Source organism: Maniola hyperantus, chromosome Z, assembly GCF_902806685.2.
Source record: "Maniola hyperantus chromosome Z, iAphHyp1.2, whole genome shotgun sequence".
NCBI classification, from domain to species: domain Eukaryota; kingdom Metazoa; phylum Arthropoda; class Insecta; order Lepidoptera; family Nymphalidae; genus Maniola; species Maniola hyperantus.
This window is the reverse complement of record NC_048564.1, coordinates 6,927,524-6,940,063: the sequence shown is the minus strand read 5'-3', so window position 1 is coordinate 6,940,063 and position 12,540 is coordinate 6,927,524. Positions and strand designations below refer to the sequence as shown.

Below are 12,540 nucleotides of genomic sequence, written 5' to 3'. Positions count from 1 at the left end.
TTGTTAGACGGACAGTCCAATTTCACTCAAGTATCTGAGTCTACTTGAGTAAAATTGCACTCGTCCGTCTGTAATAAACACAATTACCTCAATAATAAACACAAACTATTTATATTTCAATTTTCGACATACAGGTTTTGGAATAGGGTTAGCAAAATAAATGCCGCGAAAAGTTCCCGCGGCGACGATGAGAATAGCCGTCAGAATTGCTATGTACTCCGCTCGGTTACTGTAACAAAGATACAAAAAGTAGAATATATAAAAAAGTAGATAGAGTAATAAAGGTAGATGCAGGAACGTTTGCTTTCTTATTCGCACTAAAAAGAGATCACAGATAAAGTTACTAATGTGATAAACAGAGACGCAGCTAACCTACTTTTTGTCCCTTATCGTGTAACAGTTTTTTTCAAGAATACATACAAGAAGTTGCAAAACAAACTTTGAGAATTCGTGGCGTAATTGTATTTCTCATGAGTTATTTACTTGTTTTCACATAAAAAACCTTTAATATAAATATTGTTGATCGGTTAATACAAATATTGACTACTAAACAATGGTAATACTTAATTGTCGTGTTATTCATCGTTACGTCGTGCTATCGCTACCTCATACGCGGTTACACAGTACTTACATATACCTATTAGTCTATCTACGGATAAGAGCCATGTATTTATTCAAGATGGCAGCTTGCTGTGGCACAAGCTGCCATACCACATAACGAGGCGTGAGACAGGGGGCTATTTTCTCTGGGACGAGCCCAACGGGCGTCGTGCAAAGGGGGCACCGATGTCTCGGAGCCTCCCAATATGGGTGGCCACCGAGGGGGTTTTAGTAGCTAAAATTATATATTTAAATCATCGACATAAAATGACAAGATATGCCCAAGCGATCGAAATTTTTCACGGTTTTGGAACCAAATAAATCAGCGCCACCTCTTAGATAGATGAACGACCCGTTTGAAATCCAGACGTCACTGAGGTTGCATTGGTGCTAAAGCACCACTGATTCGGTGCCATTTTGTTTGTTCAATGGCCCTGTCCATACGATGTAATGTACCTATAAGTCAATGATTTAAATATGTATATAATTTTAGTTACTAAAACCCCCTCGGTGTCTTAATGGTGTCTTACCAACAAAAAAAGGTACGTGAAACAATACTTACTGGAACGGAGTACCGCAAATTGTATACCATATGGCACCATTCGGTGGTTTAGTAGTACAGTGAAAGTCAAAATATCCCTCGTCATAGTCATCGGGGCAGAAATACTTCCTTTTGTAGAGTGTCTGTTAACAAAATTGATATGATAAGTACCTAGATACTAGCTGATTCACCCCCGTTTTCACTCTGGTGAAATTTCTCTCTAGGTATAGAAAAAGACAACATTTAAAATCCTAGCCTAGCGGTTCGAGCTGTAGGTATGTTCATATTTCGGTTTAAATTTAAAGAAATTTTATCTTCTATATAAGTAAAAACCGGCCAAGTGCGAGTCAGGCTCGCGCGACGAGGGTTCCGACTACACTCGTATTTTTTCGACATTTTGCCCGATAAATCAAAAACTATGATGCATAAAATTAAATAAAAATCTCTTTTAGAATGCACATGTGAATAGCCCTTTCATGTGATACCACATTTGATTAATATAAAAGTTTCACCTGTCCGAAGGGCGTTGTGAGAGAGGCTACTTCATTGCATGGTCCAACGGGTTCATGTAGACCCACCGAGATTTCCTTTGTCGGGTCAAAAAACACTACAAATATCCAGTAGATTATATAGTGTACTGCCAACTGGAGAATCAGTGCGTAGTCAATGGTTGTAAGCCTGTAGAATAAACACTATTAAAACCTTAGGAACATTGACATAGAATTTCAATTCATTCCACGAAAACTGTTTGGTGATGCTGTGACACACGTACACTTTGTTATATATATAGTGTTTAGTGTCGACCGCGATGCGGTTTACGTTGCGCACACAAATGCACACAACTCTTATCGGTACACTCACTACTACAACCAAGGCTGAGCGGTCATCGTGAAATAGAATATCTATACGTTAGGTACAATTATTCCAGACTAAAGGAGTATCTGGCAGAGTTTTAGCTGATAATCTTTGCCGTAAAAATGGATAGCACCCTCATACAAGCTTGTTTCCGTGAAGCCTTTCTTCTTTCTTCCTTCTGGGCAGTTTTCGTTACTATTAAGGCGCGTTGGCTGAACACGATTCCAACATCAATGGGAAATATCGCCCTCTGCAAAATCACTAAATTCTAGGTAACATTGTACTCACCTTACTACACATTCATCGCGTTCGGCGAGAATACCATGAACGACGAAAGCAGCGAAAATAGCAAAAAGTAAGAAGAAAGTTACTTCGGAATGGATCTCGAAAGCGTCGTGTAAGATATGATAAACCGGAATGAAGAGCATAACGCCACCCGGCATGCCCATGACCGTCGCGATTATTAGAGACTGCAACTCTACAAGTACCCTAAAAATAAAAATAAATTCGTAAGTGAAATTAAATTTTGAACAGCAGCTGATACTTTGCCGAAATCCATGATACAAGAGAAACATCGAGCTTATTTTGCTATTGGTATAATAGATTAGATATAGGTAGCAAAATGGGTTTTATTCCTTGTGAAAAGGAATCTTAAGACAGAACTGGTGAGCTGATTTTTCGTAAAACTTAGAGGCACCCTAAGAGATTTTTTTAAGACAATGATTCCCCCTAAGGATAAGTATGCATTATGGCACAGTAAAAACCAATTCTTCAAGTCTTATATATCTGGACTCCAGAGTCCAGAGTATCTCCAGAGATATCATGATGTATGATGAATTTCCAAGGACTAAGGCTTAAATCTATTGAAAGCATTCAGTAAGTAGGTACGCATACCTAGTATTATGTCTGCTCAAATATTGCTGGCGCCTACACTATAAAAACACGTAGGTATGCTGGTCTGTATGTATCTACTATAAAAAGTGCAAATGTGCTAAAGAGAAGGCGATAAAACAACGAATACTTACGAAGCAGATTGCCAGTCAGGCGACAGGCTATGATGATCCGACAACCATTTTCTACTGGCGGTGAAAAAGTAGTATAAACTTGCAGCGAAGGATGCATGGAAGTAATAAGAGTTCCATGGCACCCAGTAGTGTCGGTCAAAGATATTGGGATCTGTGTCGTGCCAGGTCCAATGCACGAACTTGACGGCTACGATATCATATGGTATGTCGATTAGCACAGTGAGTAGACCGACGGCGAACGGTTGAGCGTATTTCGGCAAATCCAACCTGCTGACTGCGTAAGCCGCCTGATAAATGAACGCGGGGTCTGGAAAGAGAACAAGGGATGATGTAGGTGTATGACTATTCGAAAGTACTTGTAAAAGTTTATTCGAATAAAAAAGTTTTTTTTTATGCTGTCAGATTAACTCTGGCTCTGAAGATGAACGTGCGCAGATGGTTATTTATCGATTAGAAGTCATCACCAATTTTGTATTGACGTACAAAAGAATTGTTGAAATAAGGGACGATTCAATACAACAATATATTACTTATTATACTGGTAAGTAAATAGCTACTTATGATTTTCTATTGAAAATTCGCTTTCGTTGCAGACATGGTGTAGGTATATCGCTGGAACTAAGTACAGTGCGTGACAGAAAGTAATGGACATCGACCTTTAGAAGGAGATAGCGGATTTATAGAGCACTAGCTGACCCTGCGAACTTCGTTCCGCCTAACAGTCGATTCAAATTTTTTAATTTTTTTTTCAAATCCCCACGATTTAGGACTTCAGTACTTTGCAGCATCAGGATTGAGGAGTTAGGATCCGAAGTTCAATGATGTAGCCTATGCTTGGTACCTAAAATAATTTTGCATCATCCGCAGTTCCTGAAACATTATAGTTTAGGAGTGCTGTACCCTACATCATCAGGGTTGAAGAGTTGAGACTTGAAGTCTGAGAATATAGTCGTTGCTTGGTACCTACAATATGAATTCACTATGAACACTTCCTGAATCTTGATAACTCAGGCGGGCAGTAACCCTGCAGCATCAGGATTAAGGAGTTGAATCCAGAATTTTTTATGTGACCACCACGAAAACTTTTTTTGTTGATTAAAAAAAAAATTGCAAATCGACCCAGAAACCTCGAAAAAATCGATGTAGAAAAAAGAACCACCTTCTTTTTGACAGTCGGTTAAAAACCGATTACCTTGAAATATTTACGGAACAATTTTCAAAATATCCCCTTTCTAACAAAAAAAGAATGAATGAAATCGGACTACACGTTAATGAATTACAACTCAGTATACATTTTAACTTTCATCCCCTCTCCTACGGGAACCATGCTGAATTTCGGGATAAAAAGTATCCTATATTCTTCCTCATAGTATGACCTCAAATCGTACCAAGTTTCATTGGAATCCATTCAGTAGTTTCAGCGTGATTCGCGGCCGTGATACAGACAGACAGATAGACAGACAGACAGACAAAAATGAAAAAAATTACAGTTTTGTGTTCAGTATCGATTATAGAGTGCCCTCGAAAAAAAAATTTCAAAATATCTTCAATGTACAGAATTTGACCTGTTACAGTTTTATTATAAGTATTGATTGATGATGATATTGATGATTTGCTTGGTACCTACAATATGAATTCACTATGAACACTTCCTGAATCTTGATAACTCAGGCGGGCAGTAACCCTGCAGCATCAGGATTAAGGAGTTGAATCCAGAATTTTTTATGTGACCACCACGAAAACTTTTTTTGTTGATTAAAAAAAAAATTGCAAATCGGCCCAGAAACCTCGAAAAAATCGATGTAGAAAAAAGAACCACCTCCTTTTTGACAGTCGGTTAAAAACCGATTACCTTGAAATATTTACGGAACAATTTTCAAAATATCCCCTTTCTAACAAAAAAAGAATGAATGAAATCGGACTACACGTTAATGAATTACAACTCAGTATACATTTTAACTTTCATCCCCTCTCCTACGGGAACCATGCTGAATTTCGGGATAAAAAGTATCCTATATTCTTCCTCATAGTATGACCTCAAATCGTACCAAGTTTCATTGGAATCCATTCAGTAGTTTCAGCGTGATGCGCGGCCGTGATACAGACAGACAGACAGACAGACAGACAGACAGATAGACAGACAGACAGACAAAAATGAAAAAAATTACAGTTTTGTGTTCAGTATCGATTATAGAGTGCCCTCGAAAAAAAATTTTCAAAATATCTTCAATGTACAGAATTTGACCTGTTACAGTTTTATTATAAGTATGAAAAAAATTACAGTTTTGTGTTCAGTATCGATTATAGAGTGCCCTCGAAAAAAAATTTTCAAAATATCTTCAATGTACAGAATTTGACCTGTTACAGTTTTATTATAAGTATTGATTGATTGTCTCTGTCGTTGAGACTGACAAAATGTCATTATTTATGTATGAGTGACAGAGACAACGCTCTACAAAGCCGAAATGTCATTCTAAAGGCCGATGTACTGTATCACTTTCTCCGTAAGTATAGTCCACGACAGGTCGGGATGGCAATCGGGGTGGGGACGCCCCGCGCAGCCGCCGCGCTAATCCGGCGCGGGCGAGCGTGGGTGACGTGCGAGTGTGCGGGGCATCCCTCCGCTTCATATCCCGATTGCCATCTTGGCCTGTCGCGTACCATACCAAATACAGACCTACAAGTGTCTAACACAATACTAATATGGAATATAGGTCGAAATATTTTTTTAAGAAATACTTATTAAATAACATATAACGCATTGTAATTCGTTAGAAAATTAAGATTAATAAGGTGGGCGATAATATTATGGGCCCTATTTGCCGAATACTGAAACATTGTCTTATCACAGTTCACGAGTCCGACTCGCACTTGACCGGTTATTTTTTGTTAACTATACATTATAAGGAGCGACATTTCAGTAATGGTCTGTAAGAAAAACAATAATACTAATAAAATTTACAAAAAATATTCTACGTACCCATACCTACATACTAGGTACTATGTATTCTGAGACATAACTAAATAAGTATTTTTTCAAAATACCTGCCTACCATAAATTAAAATTAATTCACATTCGCTTTTAATAGGTGTCGAAAGTAGAAACAACGCATATAGAAACATAACTTACATAGAAGTATTATGTGCAGGGGTAGTCGGCCGCCCAAAAAGATGATCGGCGTTTGCGAGTGCCAGAAATTGTCGTATTCTGGTAACACAAAGTGCCAGAAATTATCCGCGTACAGCCCGTGCAGCACGGTTGCCAGCCAGAAGTACGGCCAACGGCCACCTTTTTTGAATGCTACAAAAATAATACAGACCGTACAAGATCAGCGGACTTTTGGGTAGAGGTTGATAATATAATTTTTGTTTTTCAAAAAAATCGACTTTAAAGAAAACATATTTCTTTTTTATGCACGTTATATTAAACTCGAGCGAGCGTTGCACTTCAATTTTTAGTTTCTTTTATAAGCTCACCCGACTTCAACATACTTCGAGAAACAAAAATATTTTTTACTTTGAGCCACTTAAGCCACTAAGCCACCACCACTTAAGCTTTCATGACAGCAGGTTGTAAATAAAAAAAAACCAATACGATAAAACGAGAAATGAAGGTAGATTTTTGTAAACGAACTGTCCGCGCATGAAAGTCAGGTAGGTACTTAGCAGTGCATTATTATCAGGTGGATTGCAAAAATCTTCAAAGAGCCTCAATAGCTCAACCGGTAAAGGAGTGGACTGAAAACCGAAAGGTCGACGGTTCAATAACCTCGCCCGTTGCACTATTGTCGTACCTACTCCTAGCACAAGCCTGACGCTTAGTTGGAGAGGAAAGGGGAATATTAGTCATTTAGTAGGCTATTCTTTAAATAAAAAATAAATAAAAATAAATACTACTGAGACCAAAAGGGAGAATAATTTAATATTCAAAACAAAATAGGAAAGTAGGCAGGCAGGGTAGGTATAGTCCGCGACGGGTTGAGATGGCAATCGGGGTATGAGGCGGGGCAACGCTCCGCACACCCGCACGTCACCCGCACTCACCTGCACCGGGTTAGCTGTGCGGGTGTGCGGGGCGTTACCTTCCCGATTGCCAACTCGACCTGTCGCATACTATACCTACATTACTTACCGTGCAGAAGTGTTATAATCCCAGCCACGATGTATATCATCTGTGATATTAAAAATGTTGGCTGTCTGTTCCACAGCAATCCAACATTTTCAGTTCTTACCCACCACTAAAAAAGAAAATAACACACTTGTACCATGCGTCTAAAAAATAATTGTTCTCTAGATCAGAGGTTCCCAATTTTATTTGGCCATGGAACCCTAATTGATCATACTTTTTTGGCGGAACCCTAGCTGGCTATTTTGACAATAATAAATAATCGTTATTATAAGTATTGCAAAACATTTGTTACAAAGACTATGACGTTAATTTACCTCCGTGGCGCAGTGCGTGCACTGTTGTATTAAAAGTTGGAGGTCCCGGTTCGATTTCCGGCTCGAGTCTGGTCTGGTGGGAGGCTTCGACCGCGGCTAGTTACCACCCTACCGGTAAAGACGTAGCGCCAAGTGATTGAGCTTTCCCGGTAACATGCCGTGAATCTATTAAACTGTTGGGCCGTGAAAAGCTAGCAGACAGACAAACACACTTTCGCATTTTTAACATAAGTATGGATTCGCCCCACCGATAAACGCTTTTCTTGTAATTTAATGTGAAACGTACTTACATTCGAGATTTTAAATAAATTATTAGGTTATAAGTACCTAGGTACAGTAAAATATAAATGTAGCGAAATTTATTTGCTAGTTAATTATAGGCAGGATTGGGAGCTTTAAAATATATATTTTATTTTATAAATACCTATATTTTATTCCCACTAGCTAACCTAGTACCTATGTTTTTAAAGAAACTAATTTTTAAATGATAATTTTTGGATGGTTAAAACTTCATCGATAAGTACCTAGTGCTTATAAACAAAACTATAATTAAACAATTTATCTGGTGATAATAATTGATAACCACCGGATTATGAGCATAACAGAAAATGTTGTAGCTCCAAAGAGTGGCAAGTTACTAGGTATAATCTTTAACAGTGTGTACATTAAAAATGCATAAAAATTTCTTTAAAACATGAAAAAGTTGTAAAATCTCACATGAATATTTGCCGCCATTTCTCAAAACGCTGAGCAGAGTGCAGACCAACCCCAGATGATAAAGTATGACGTGTGCCCCGTTGAACCTTCGTTGAACAAATCAAACACACAGGTCACAGATTAATAGAGCATAATGGATTTATATACCTTCGATTGCTCAGAATAAATACCTATAGAAGTAGTCCTGTGACTCTTACTGTTAGAGCGAGATAGCTAAATGTATTTAAGCTCTTATTAGAACGTGACGAAATGATCATTTTTGTCCTTATCACTGTGACCACTTATTTGTTTGTCGAGATGTATTTTGTACCTAATATATTGACAAAAAAGTGAGGTTAGGTTGACTCAAGTATTTTAAAGAAATAATTGATTTGTTTTGTTGTTTTTTGTTTTTGATGTTATTGTGCAACGGTGCTTTGCTAGGCTACAATAGCCGAAGCAAACGTTAAATAGAAGGAATAACATTTCACAAGTAAGTACTTCTACTTAAGCGAGAGGGAGAGAGACTGAGGGGGGGCACGCTAGTTGTATATCTGTAAGTATTATATCTGTGTTTGATTGTCTATATAACCTAAGAATAATACCCACAGATATATGTTCTGAGGTAATGAGGAGGTTTTCAGGCAACGTTCGAGAAATTTTTCATAAATGGCGCTGAATACTACAACCACTGAAGATAAATATAATACCTCCCTATATCTATATGATCTATGCTTTAATGTTTAGGTCGTGTCAATAAATGATATAGATAAAGAGTAAGAGCTAGCGTGCACTGCAATAATTTTCCTTACGTTTCTTCCCCACAAAATCTGTGAAATATAATAGAAGTAGTTAATTAATTAATTTCGCATCCGATTTAAATTTAAAGCATAAATTATTATTATTATTTATTGATCAAACAGAGGTACAATTATACATACTTTACTTACAAGAATAAATTATATAGATATATGTATTATTTTTCATCTTTAGTGGTGGTAGTATTTAGCGCCATCTATGAAAATTTTCACGAACGTTGCCTGGAAACCTCCTCATTGAGGTAATCACGAATCACCATAGACTTATGATATGTCACGAATCTATAGGTACTAAAACTTTAGTATAGGTCCATGTCCATGGAGCTAAAACCGTGATAATAAAGGCTCAAAGGCTGAGGACCGTGTTTGGTGGCGTGCTCTTGGAAAGGCCTATGTCCAGCAGTGGACGCAAACAGGCTGATGGATTGCATTGGATTGGATTGGAAAGGCTCAAAAAGAAACCAACAGCTCGGTTGCGGTAGAATGACTGCTACAATGTCACGATCGCAATCACCACTGATTGGTTGCAGCTCACTCACTATTGGCTACAACGCATTGTTGCAACAAGAGTACCATAAATACAGCCAATCACAACAATTGGGATTGTAATAATGATTGATGCAGGTTTTCCATAGTCAACCTACTGAATGCCCATGGACCTAGAATACAAGCTTATTCAAGGTCCATGTGAACCACAGAAAACATTTACTCCAAGGAGATGCGAACGCCAGAGCCAGAGTAATCTATGGCCAGAGCCTTAATCCCCAAAGTGTATAAAACAAGGCTTGGAAAAGAACCCAGAGCTGTAAAGCCAGTTGAAAGTTGAAAAACAAAGAAACAACCTAAAACGCCAAAAATCTTAAAATACTAGGTTAATATTAATAATGATAATGTTGCGGATTTTCTCAAAAGTAATAAAAGATTTAGCAGCACATAAAAAATCGAAACATGTAATTGTTAACGTTGTGCGCACTAATAAATCGTTTAGCGGCTCAATAAAAATACCAAAATCAAAGGATAAGGAGCCAGGCGAAGTAATAAAATGGGTGTTATTGGTATGAATTTCTTTAAATCTTTAATTAAACAGATACTAGATAATCAAATACAAGGTAGCTCAAAACAAAAATGTTTAATATGAAAAAAACAATTTCTTTAAAAAATTCTTGTTCTTTTTAAGATGATCCCTGTAACATCATTTGGTTTGGGCTGTTGGCAAGTTTACAGACTGCAGTGGAAACTTGAGTTGATAGAAATTCTGCAAGCAAAATCTAATGCTCCACCTGTTGAGATGCCAGAAGAGTAAGGTTAAAATTAATTTTTAAAATGTAAAAAAGCATATATAAATGATTTTCTAAATGCAAAAGTTATGGGTAGGTACCTACCTTGTCACTGTGCAACTGCTTAATCAATCCTGCCCAAATTAGCACAGAGACAGCTTGCAGTTTGCATCTTTTGGCACGAACAGTTATAAGCAATTTTTTAGTTATTTCTCAACAACCTAGTGCCTGTTTATTACCTTTTACGGTCAAACTACGGAACTGATTATAATTGTTGGTACATTTCTCAGGCAGACAGACTACAAAATTCTTGCAAGATATTTTATAACAAAATACTCCAAATATTTGTCTCATGTTATAAGCCCAATGATGTATTTTATTTATTCCAGTTCTGAAAAACTTGAAAGTATGGAATACAGACCTGTTAAAGTTAAAGGCGAGTTTCTGCATGACAAAGAAATTCTGATTGGACCCAGAGCTCTTATTGAAAATGATGTTGTTATGCCGCGTACTGGTTCCCTTATTTCAGACCCTAAGAAGAACCAAGGTTGGCTTGTCATCACTCCTTTCAAGTTATCTGATAGTGGGTAAGCATCATCACTACTCATATCATAAACGCAAAAGTGTGTATGTTTGTTGGTTTGATGGTTTGTCATGTGGAGAAAATTAAAGAGTTCCCAAGGGCTTTTAAAAACCAAAATCTACCTATGCAGGCTGAGTCACAGGCATCATCTAGTGTTATTATAATGTGTTGCAATAACATTTCCATTTACTGAAATTGCCTACCTTTCTAACAATTCTCCCTCCGGGTGCAATGGTGAGTGCTGTGGTCCTATAAATAGAATATCCTGAGTCCCGCAAATTGCTAATGAGCGTGGCCGCCGTTATAGTGACGTCAGCACTAGACATTACTTTACTCTATGCACTAGATTGAAGTTTCAAGCCGATGGTATAGTTTTATATTACCGATGTTAATGAAACATGGTTCCAGCGCAATAGCAATTTGCGGGACTTATAATAGATATTATCAACTATTTATTTGCAAAGTAATTTCTTAATTGACTCTGTTCCAATCTAGGCTAGGTTTGTTATTTACCTTACTGATAAATCTGTCCCACTAATCAATTTAGCATCCCAGTCAGTGGCGTGCACAGGAGTTCAAGCCAGGGTATGCATTTAGGTATGAACTTGTTTTACGGCAGGTTATAATGAAAAAGTAAGCATTGATTTCTTACAATGAGGGTAAGCAGTGCGTTTATGCTTCTATGAGCTGCACGCCACTGATCCCAGTACCCATCCCATGCTATGTAGAACCCTAATAGGATATAGGTTGAGTAAAACTACCACATATTCTTTCCAGCTTAGCACAGTTCCATCTTAGACAGTATTTTCCCTTACCACCTGGAAAGATGGCAGTTTGATGAACTTTGACTATTAACTGTTTCTTTATAGGAAAGTTATATTAGTTAACAGAGGCTGGATACCACAGAGTATGCGTCCGAAAGAAAAACGACAGCCCTCTTTGATTACTGGTGAAGTAGAACTGACAGGGATATTGCGACTTACTGAAGCTAGGAGCCCGTTCATGCCGAAAAATAACCCAGAAAAAGGATCTTGGCTCTACAGGTATATATTTTTATTTTTATAAGTAGATTTTAAGATATAATAGGTTTGAGACAAAGTCACTCAGCGTCCGATGGACAGAGCTATGCTAATCAGAATTGAGAAGATCCATAGGAGAAACTGAGCAACCGATATAGCTCAGCAAAGCTGAAGTGGCAATGGGCAGGGCACATAGTTCGAAAAACCGATAGGTGTTGGGGTCCTGAGGTGCTAGAATGCCAACCTCGCAATGAAAAGTGTAGCATTGGAATTGGAAGACCCCGCACTAGGTGGACTGATGCCATCAAACGAGTCACTAGGTTCATATACCATGATACGGAACTCCATGTGTATACAATTGTGAATATTCTTGTTGCAGGGATTTGGATCAAATGAGTGCTTATCTCAGCTCTGAACCCATCTGGTTAGATGCAAAGGGGATCCCTGATCCGCCTGCTGGTTGGCCATTGCCAAATCAGACCAGAGTGACTTTGAGGAATGAGCATGTGTCGTACCTCGTTACATGGTATTTGCTGTCTGCTTTCACTGGAACAATGTGGCATCGATATTTTATTAGGAAACTCCCACTGTTATAAATCAAGTAATTATAGATATTTTATTGCTTTATAGAATTTTGTAGATAAGCTTCAATTTATAATAATAATAATTTAATATACAAAATA

The 12,540-nt window shown here is 37.7% G+C and overlaps 2 protein-coding genes across 6 annotated transcripts in view; one reads left to right on the top strand and one right to left on the bottom strand.

Moving 5' to 3' along the window:
• The window catches only part of LOC117995796 (ankyrin repeat domain-containing protein 11-like), a 37,024-nt gene extending 24,495 nt beyond the window's left edge, over positions 1–12,529 (top strand). For 2 of the 5 annotated variants that reach the window (XM_069509038.1, XM_069509037.1), the window contains exons 16-19: positions 10,156–10,277; positions 10,645–10,842; positions 11,708–11,881; positions 12,237–12,529. In XM_069509038.1, coding sequence (XP_069365139.1) covers positions 10,156–10,277; positions 10,645–10,842; positions 11,708–11,881; positions 12,237–12,453 — 711 coding nt within the window. In that variant the 3' untranslated portion in view covers positions 12,454–12,529. The remainder of the gene's footprint in view (positions 1–10,155; positions 10,278–10,644; positions 10,843–11,707; positions 11,882–12,236) is intronic. The other 3 variants (XM_069509040.1, XM_069509041.1, XM_069509039.1) reach the window with 2 other exon arrangements.
• LOC117995809 (uncharacterized) lies at positions 89–8,370 on the bottom strand. Its single transcript, XM_069509093.1, has 9 exons — positions 8,352–8,370; positions 8,182–8,267; positions 7,154–7,259; positions 6,152–6,322; positions 3,022–3,328; positions 2,285–2,485; positions 1,654–1,819; positions 1,163–1,284; positions 89–229 (listed from the first exon to the last, which is right to left on the bottom strand). Exons 2-9 carry the CDS (start codon positions 8,197–8,199, stop codon positions 106–108), a joined length of 1,215 nt encoding a protein of 404 aa, XP_069365194.1. The 5' UTR covers positions 8,200–8,267; positions 8,352–8,370; the 3' UTR covers positions 89–105.
• Positions 12,530–12,540: the final 11 nt, after the last annotated feature.

What these genes read in the sequence shown, in the direction of transcription:
- LOC117995809 (XM_069509093.1), bottom strand. An exon ending in CCTGCACATAATACTTCTAT is followed by an intron (nt 3,329 to 6,151) that starts GTAAGTTATGTT and finishes TTCTCTTTCCAG; the next exon opens with ACCCCGCGTTCATTTATCAG. An exon ending in ATTTGCGGTACTCCGTTCCA is followed by an intron (nt 230 to 1,162) that starts GTAAGTATTGTT and finishes TCTTTGTTACAG; the next exon opens with TAACCGAGCGGAGTACATAG.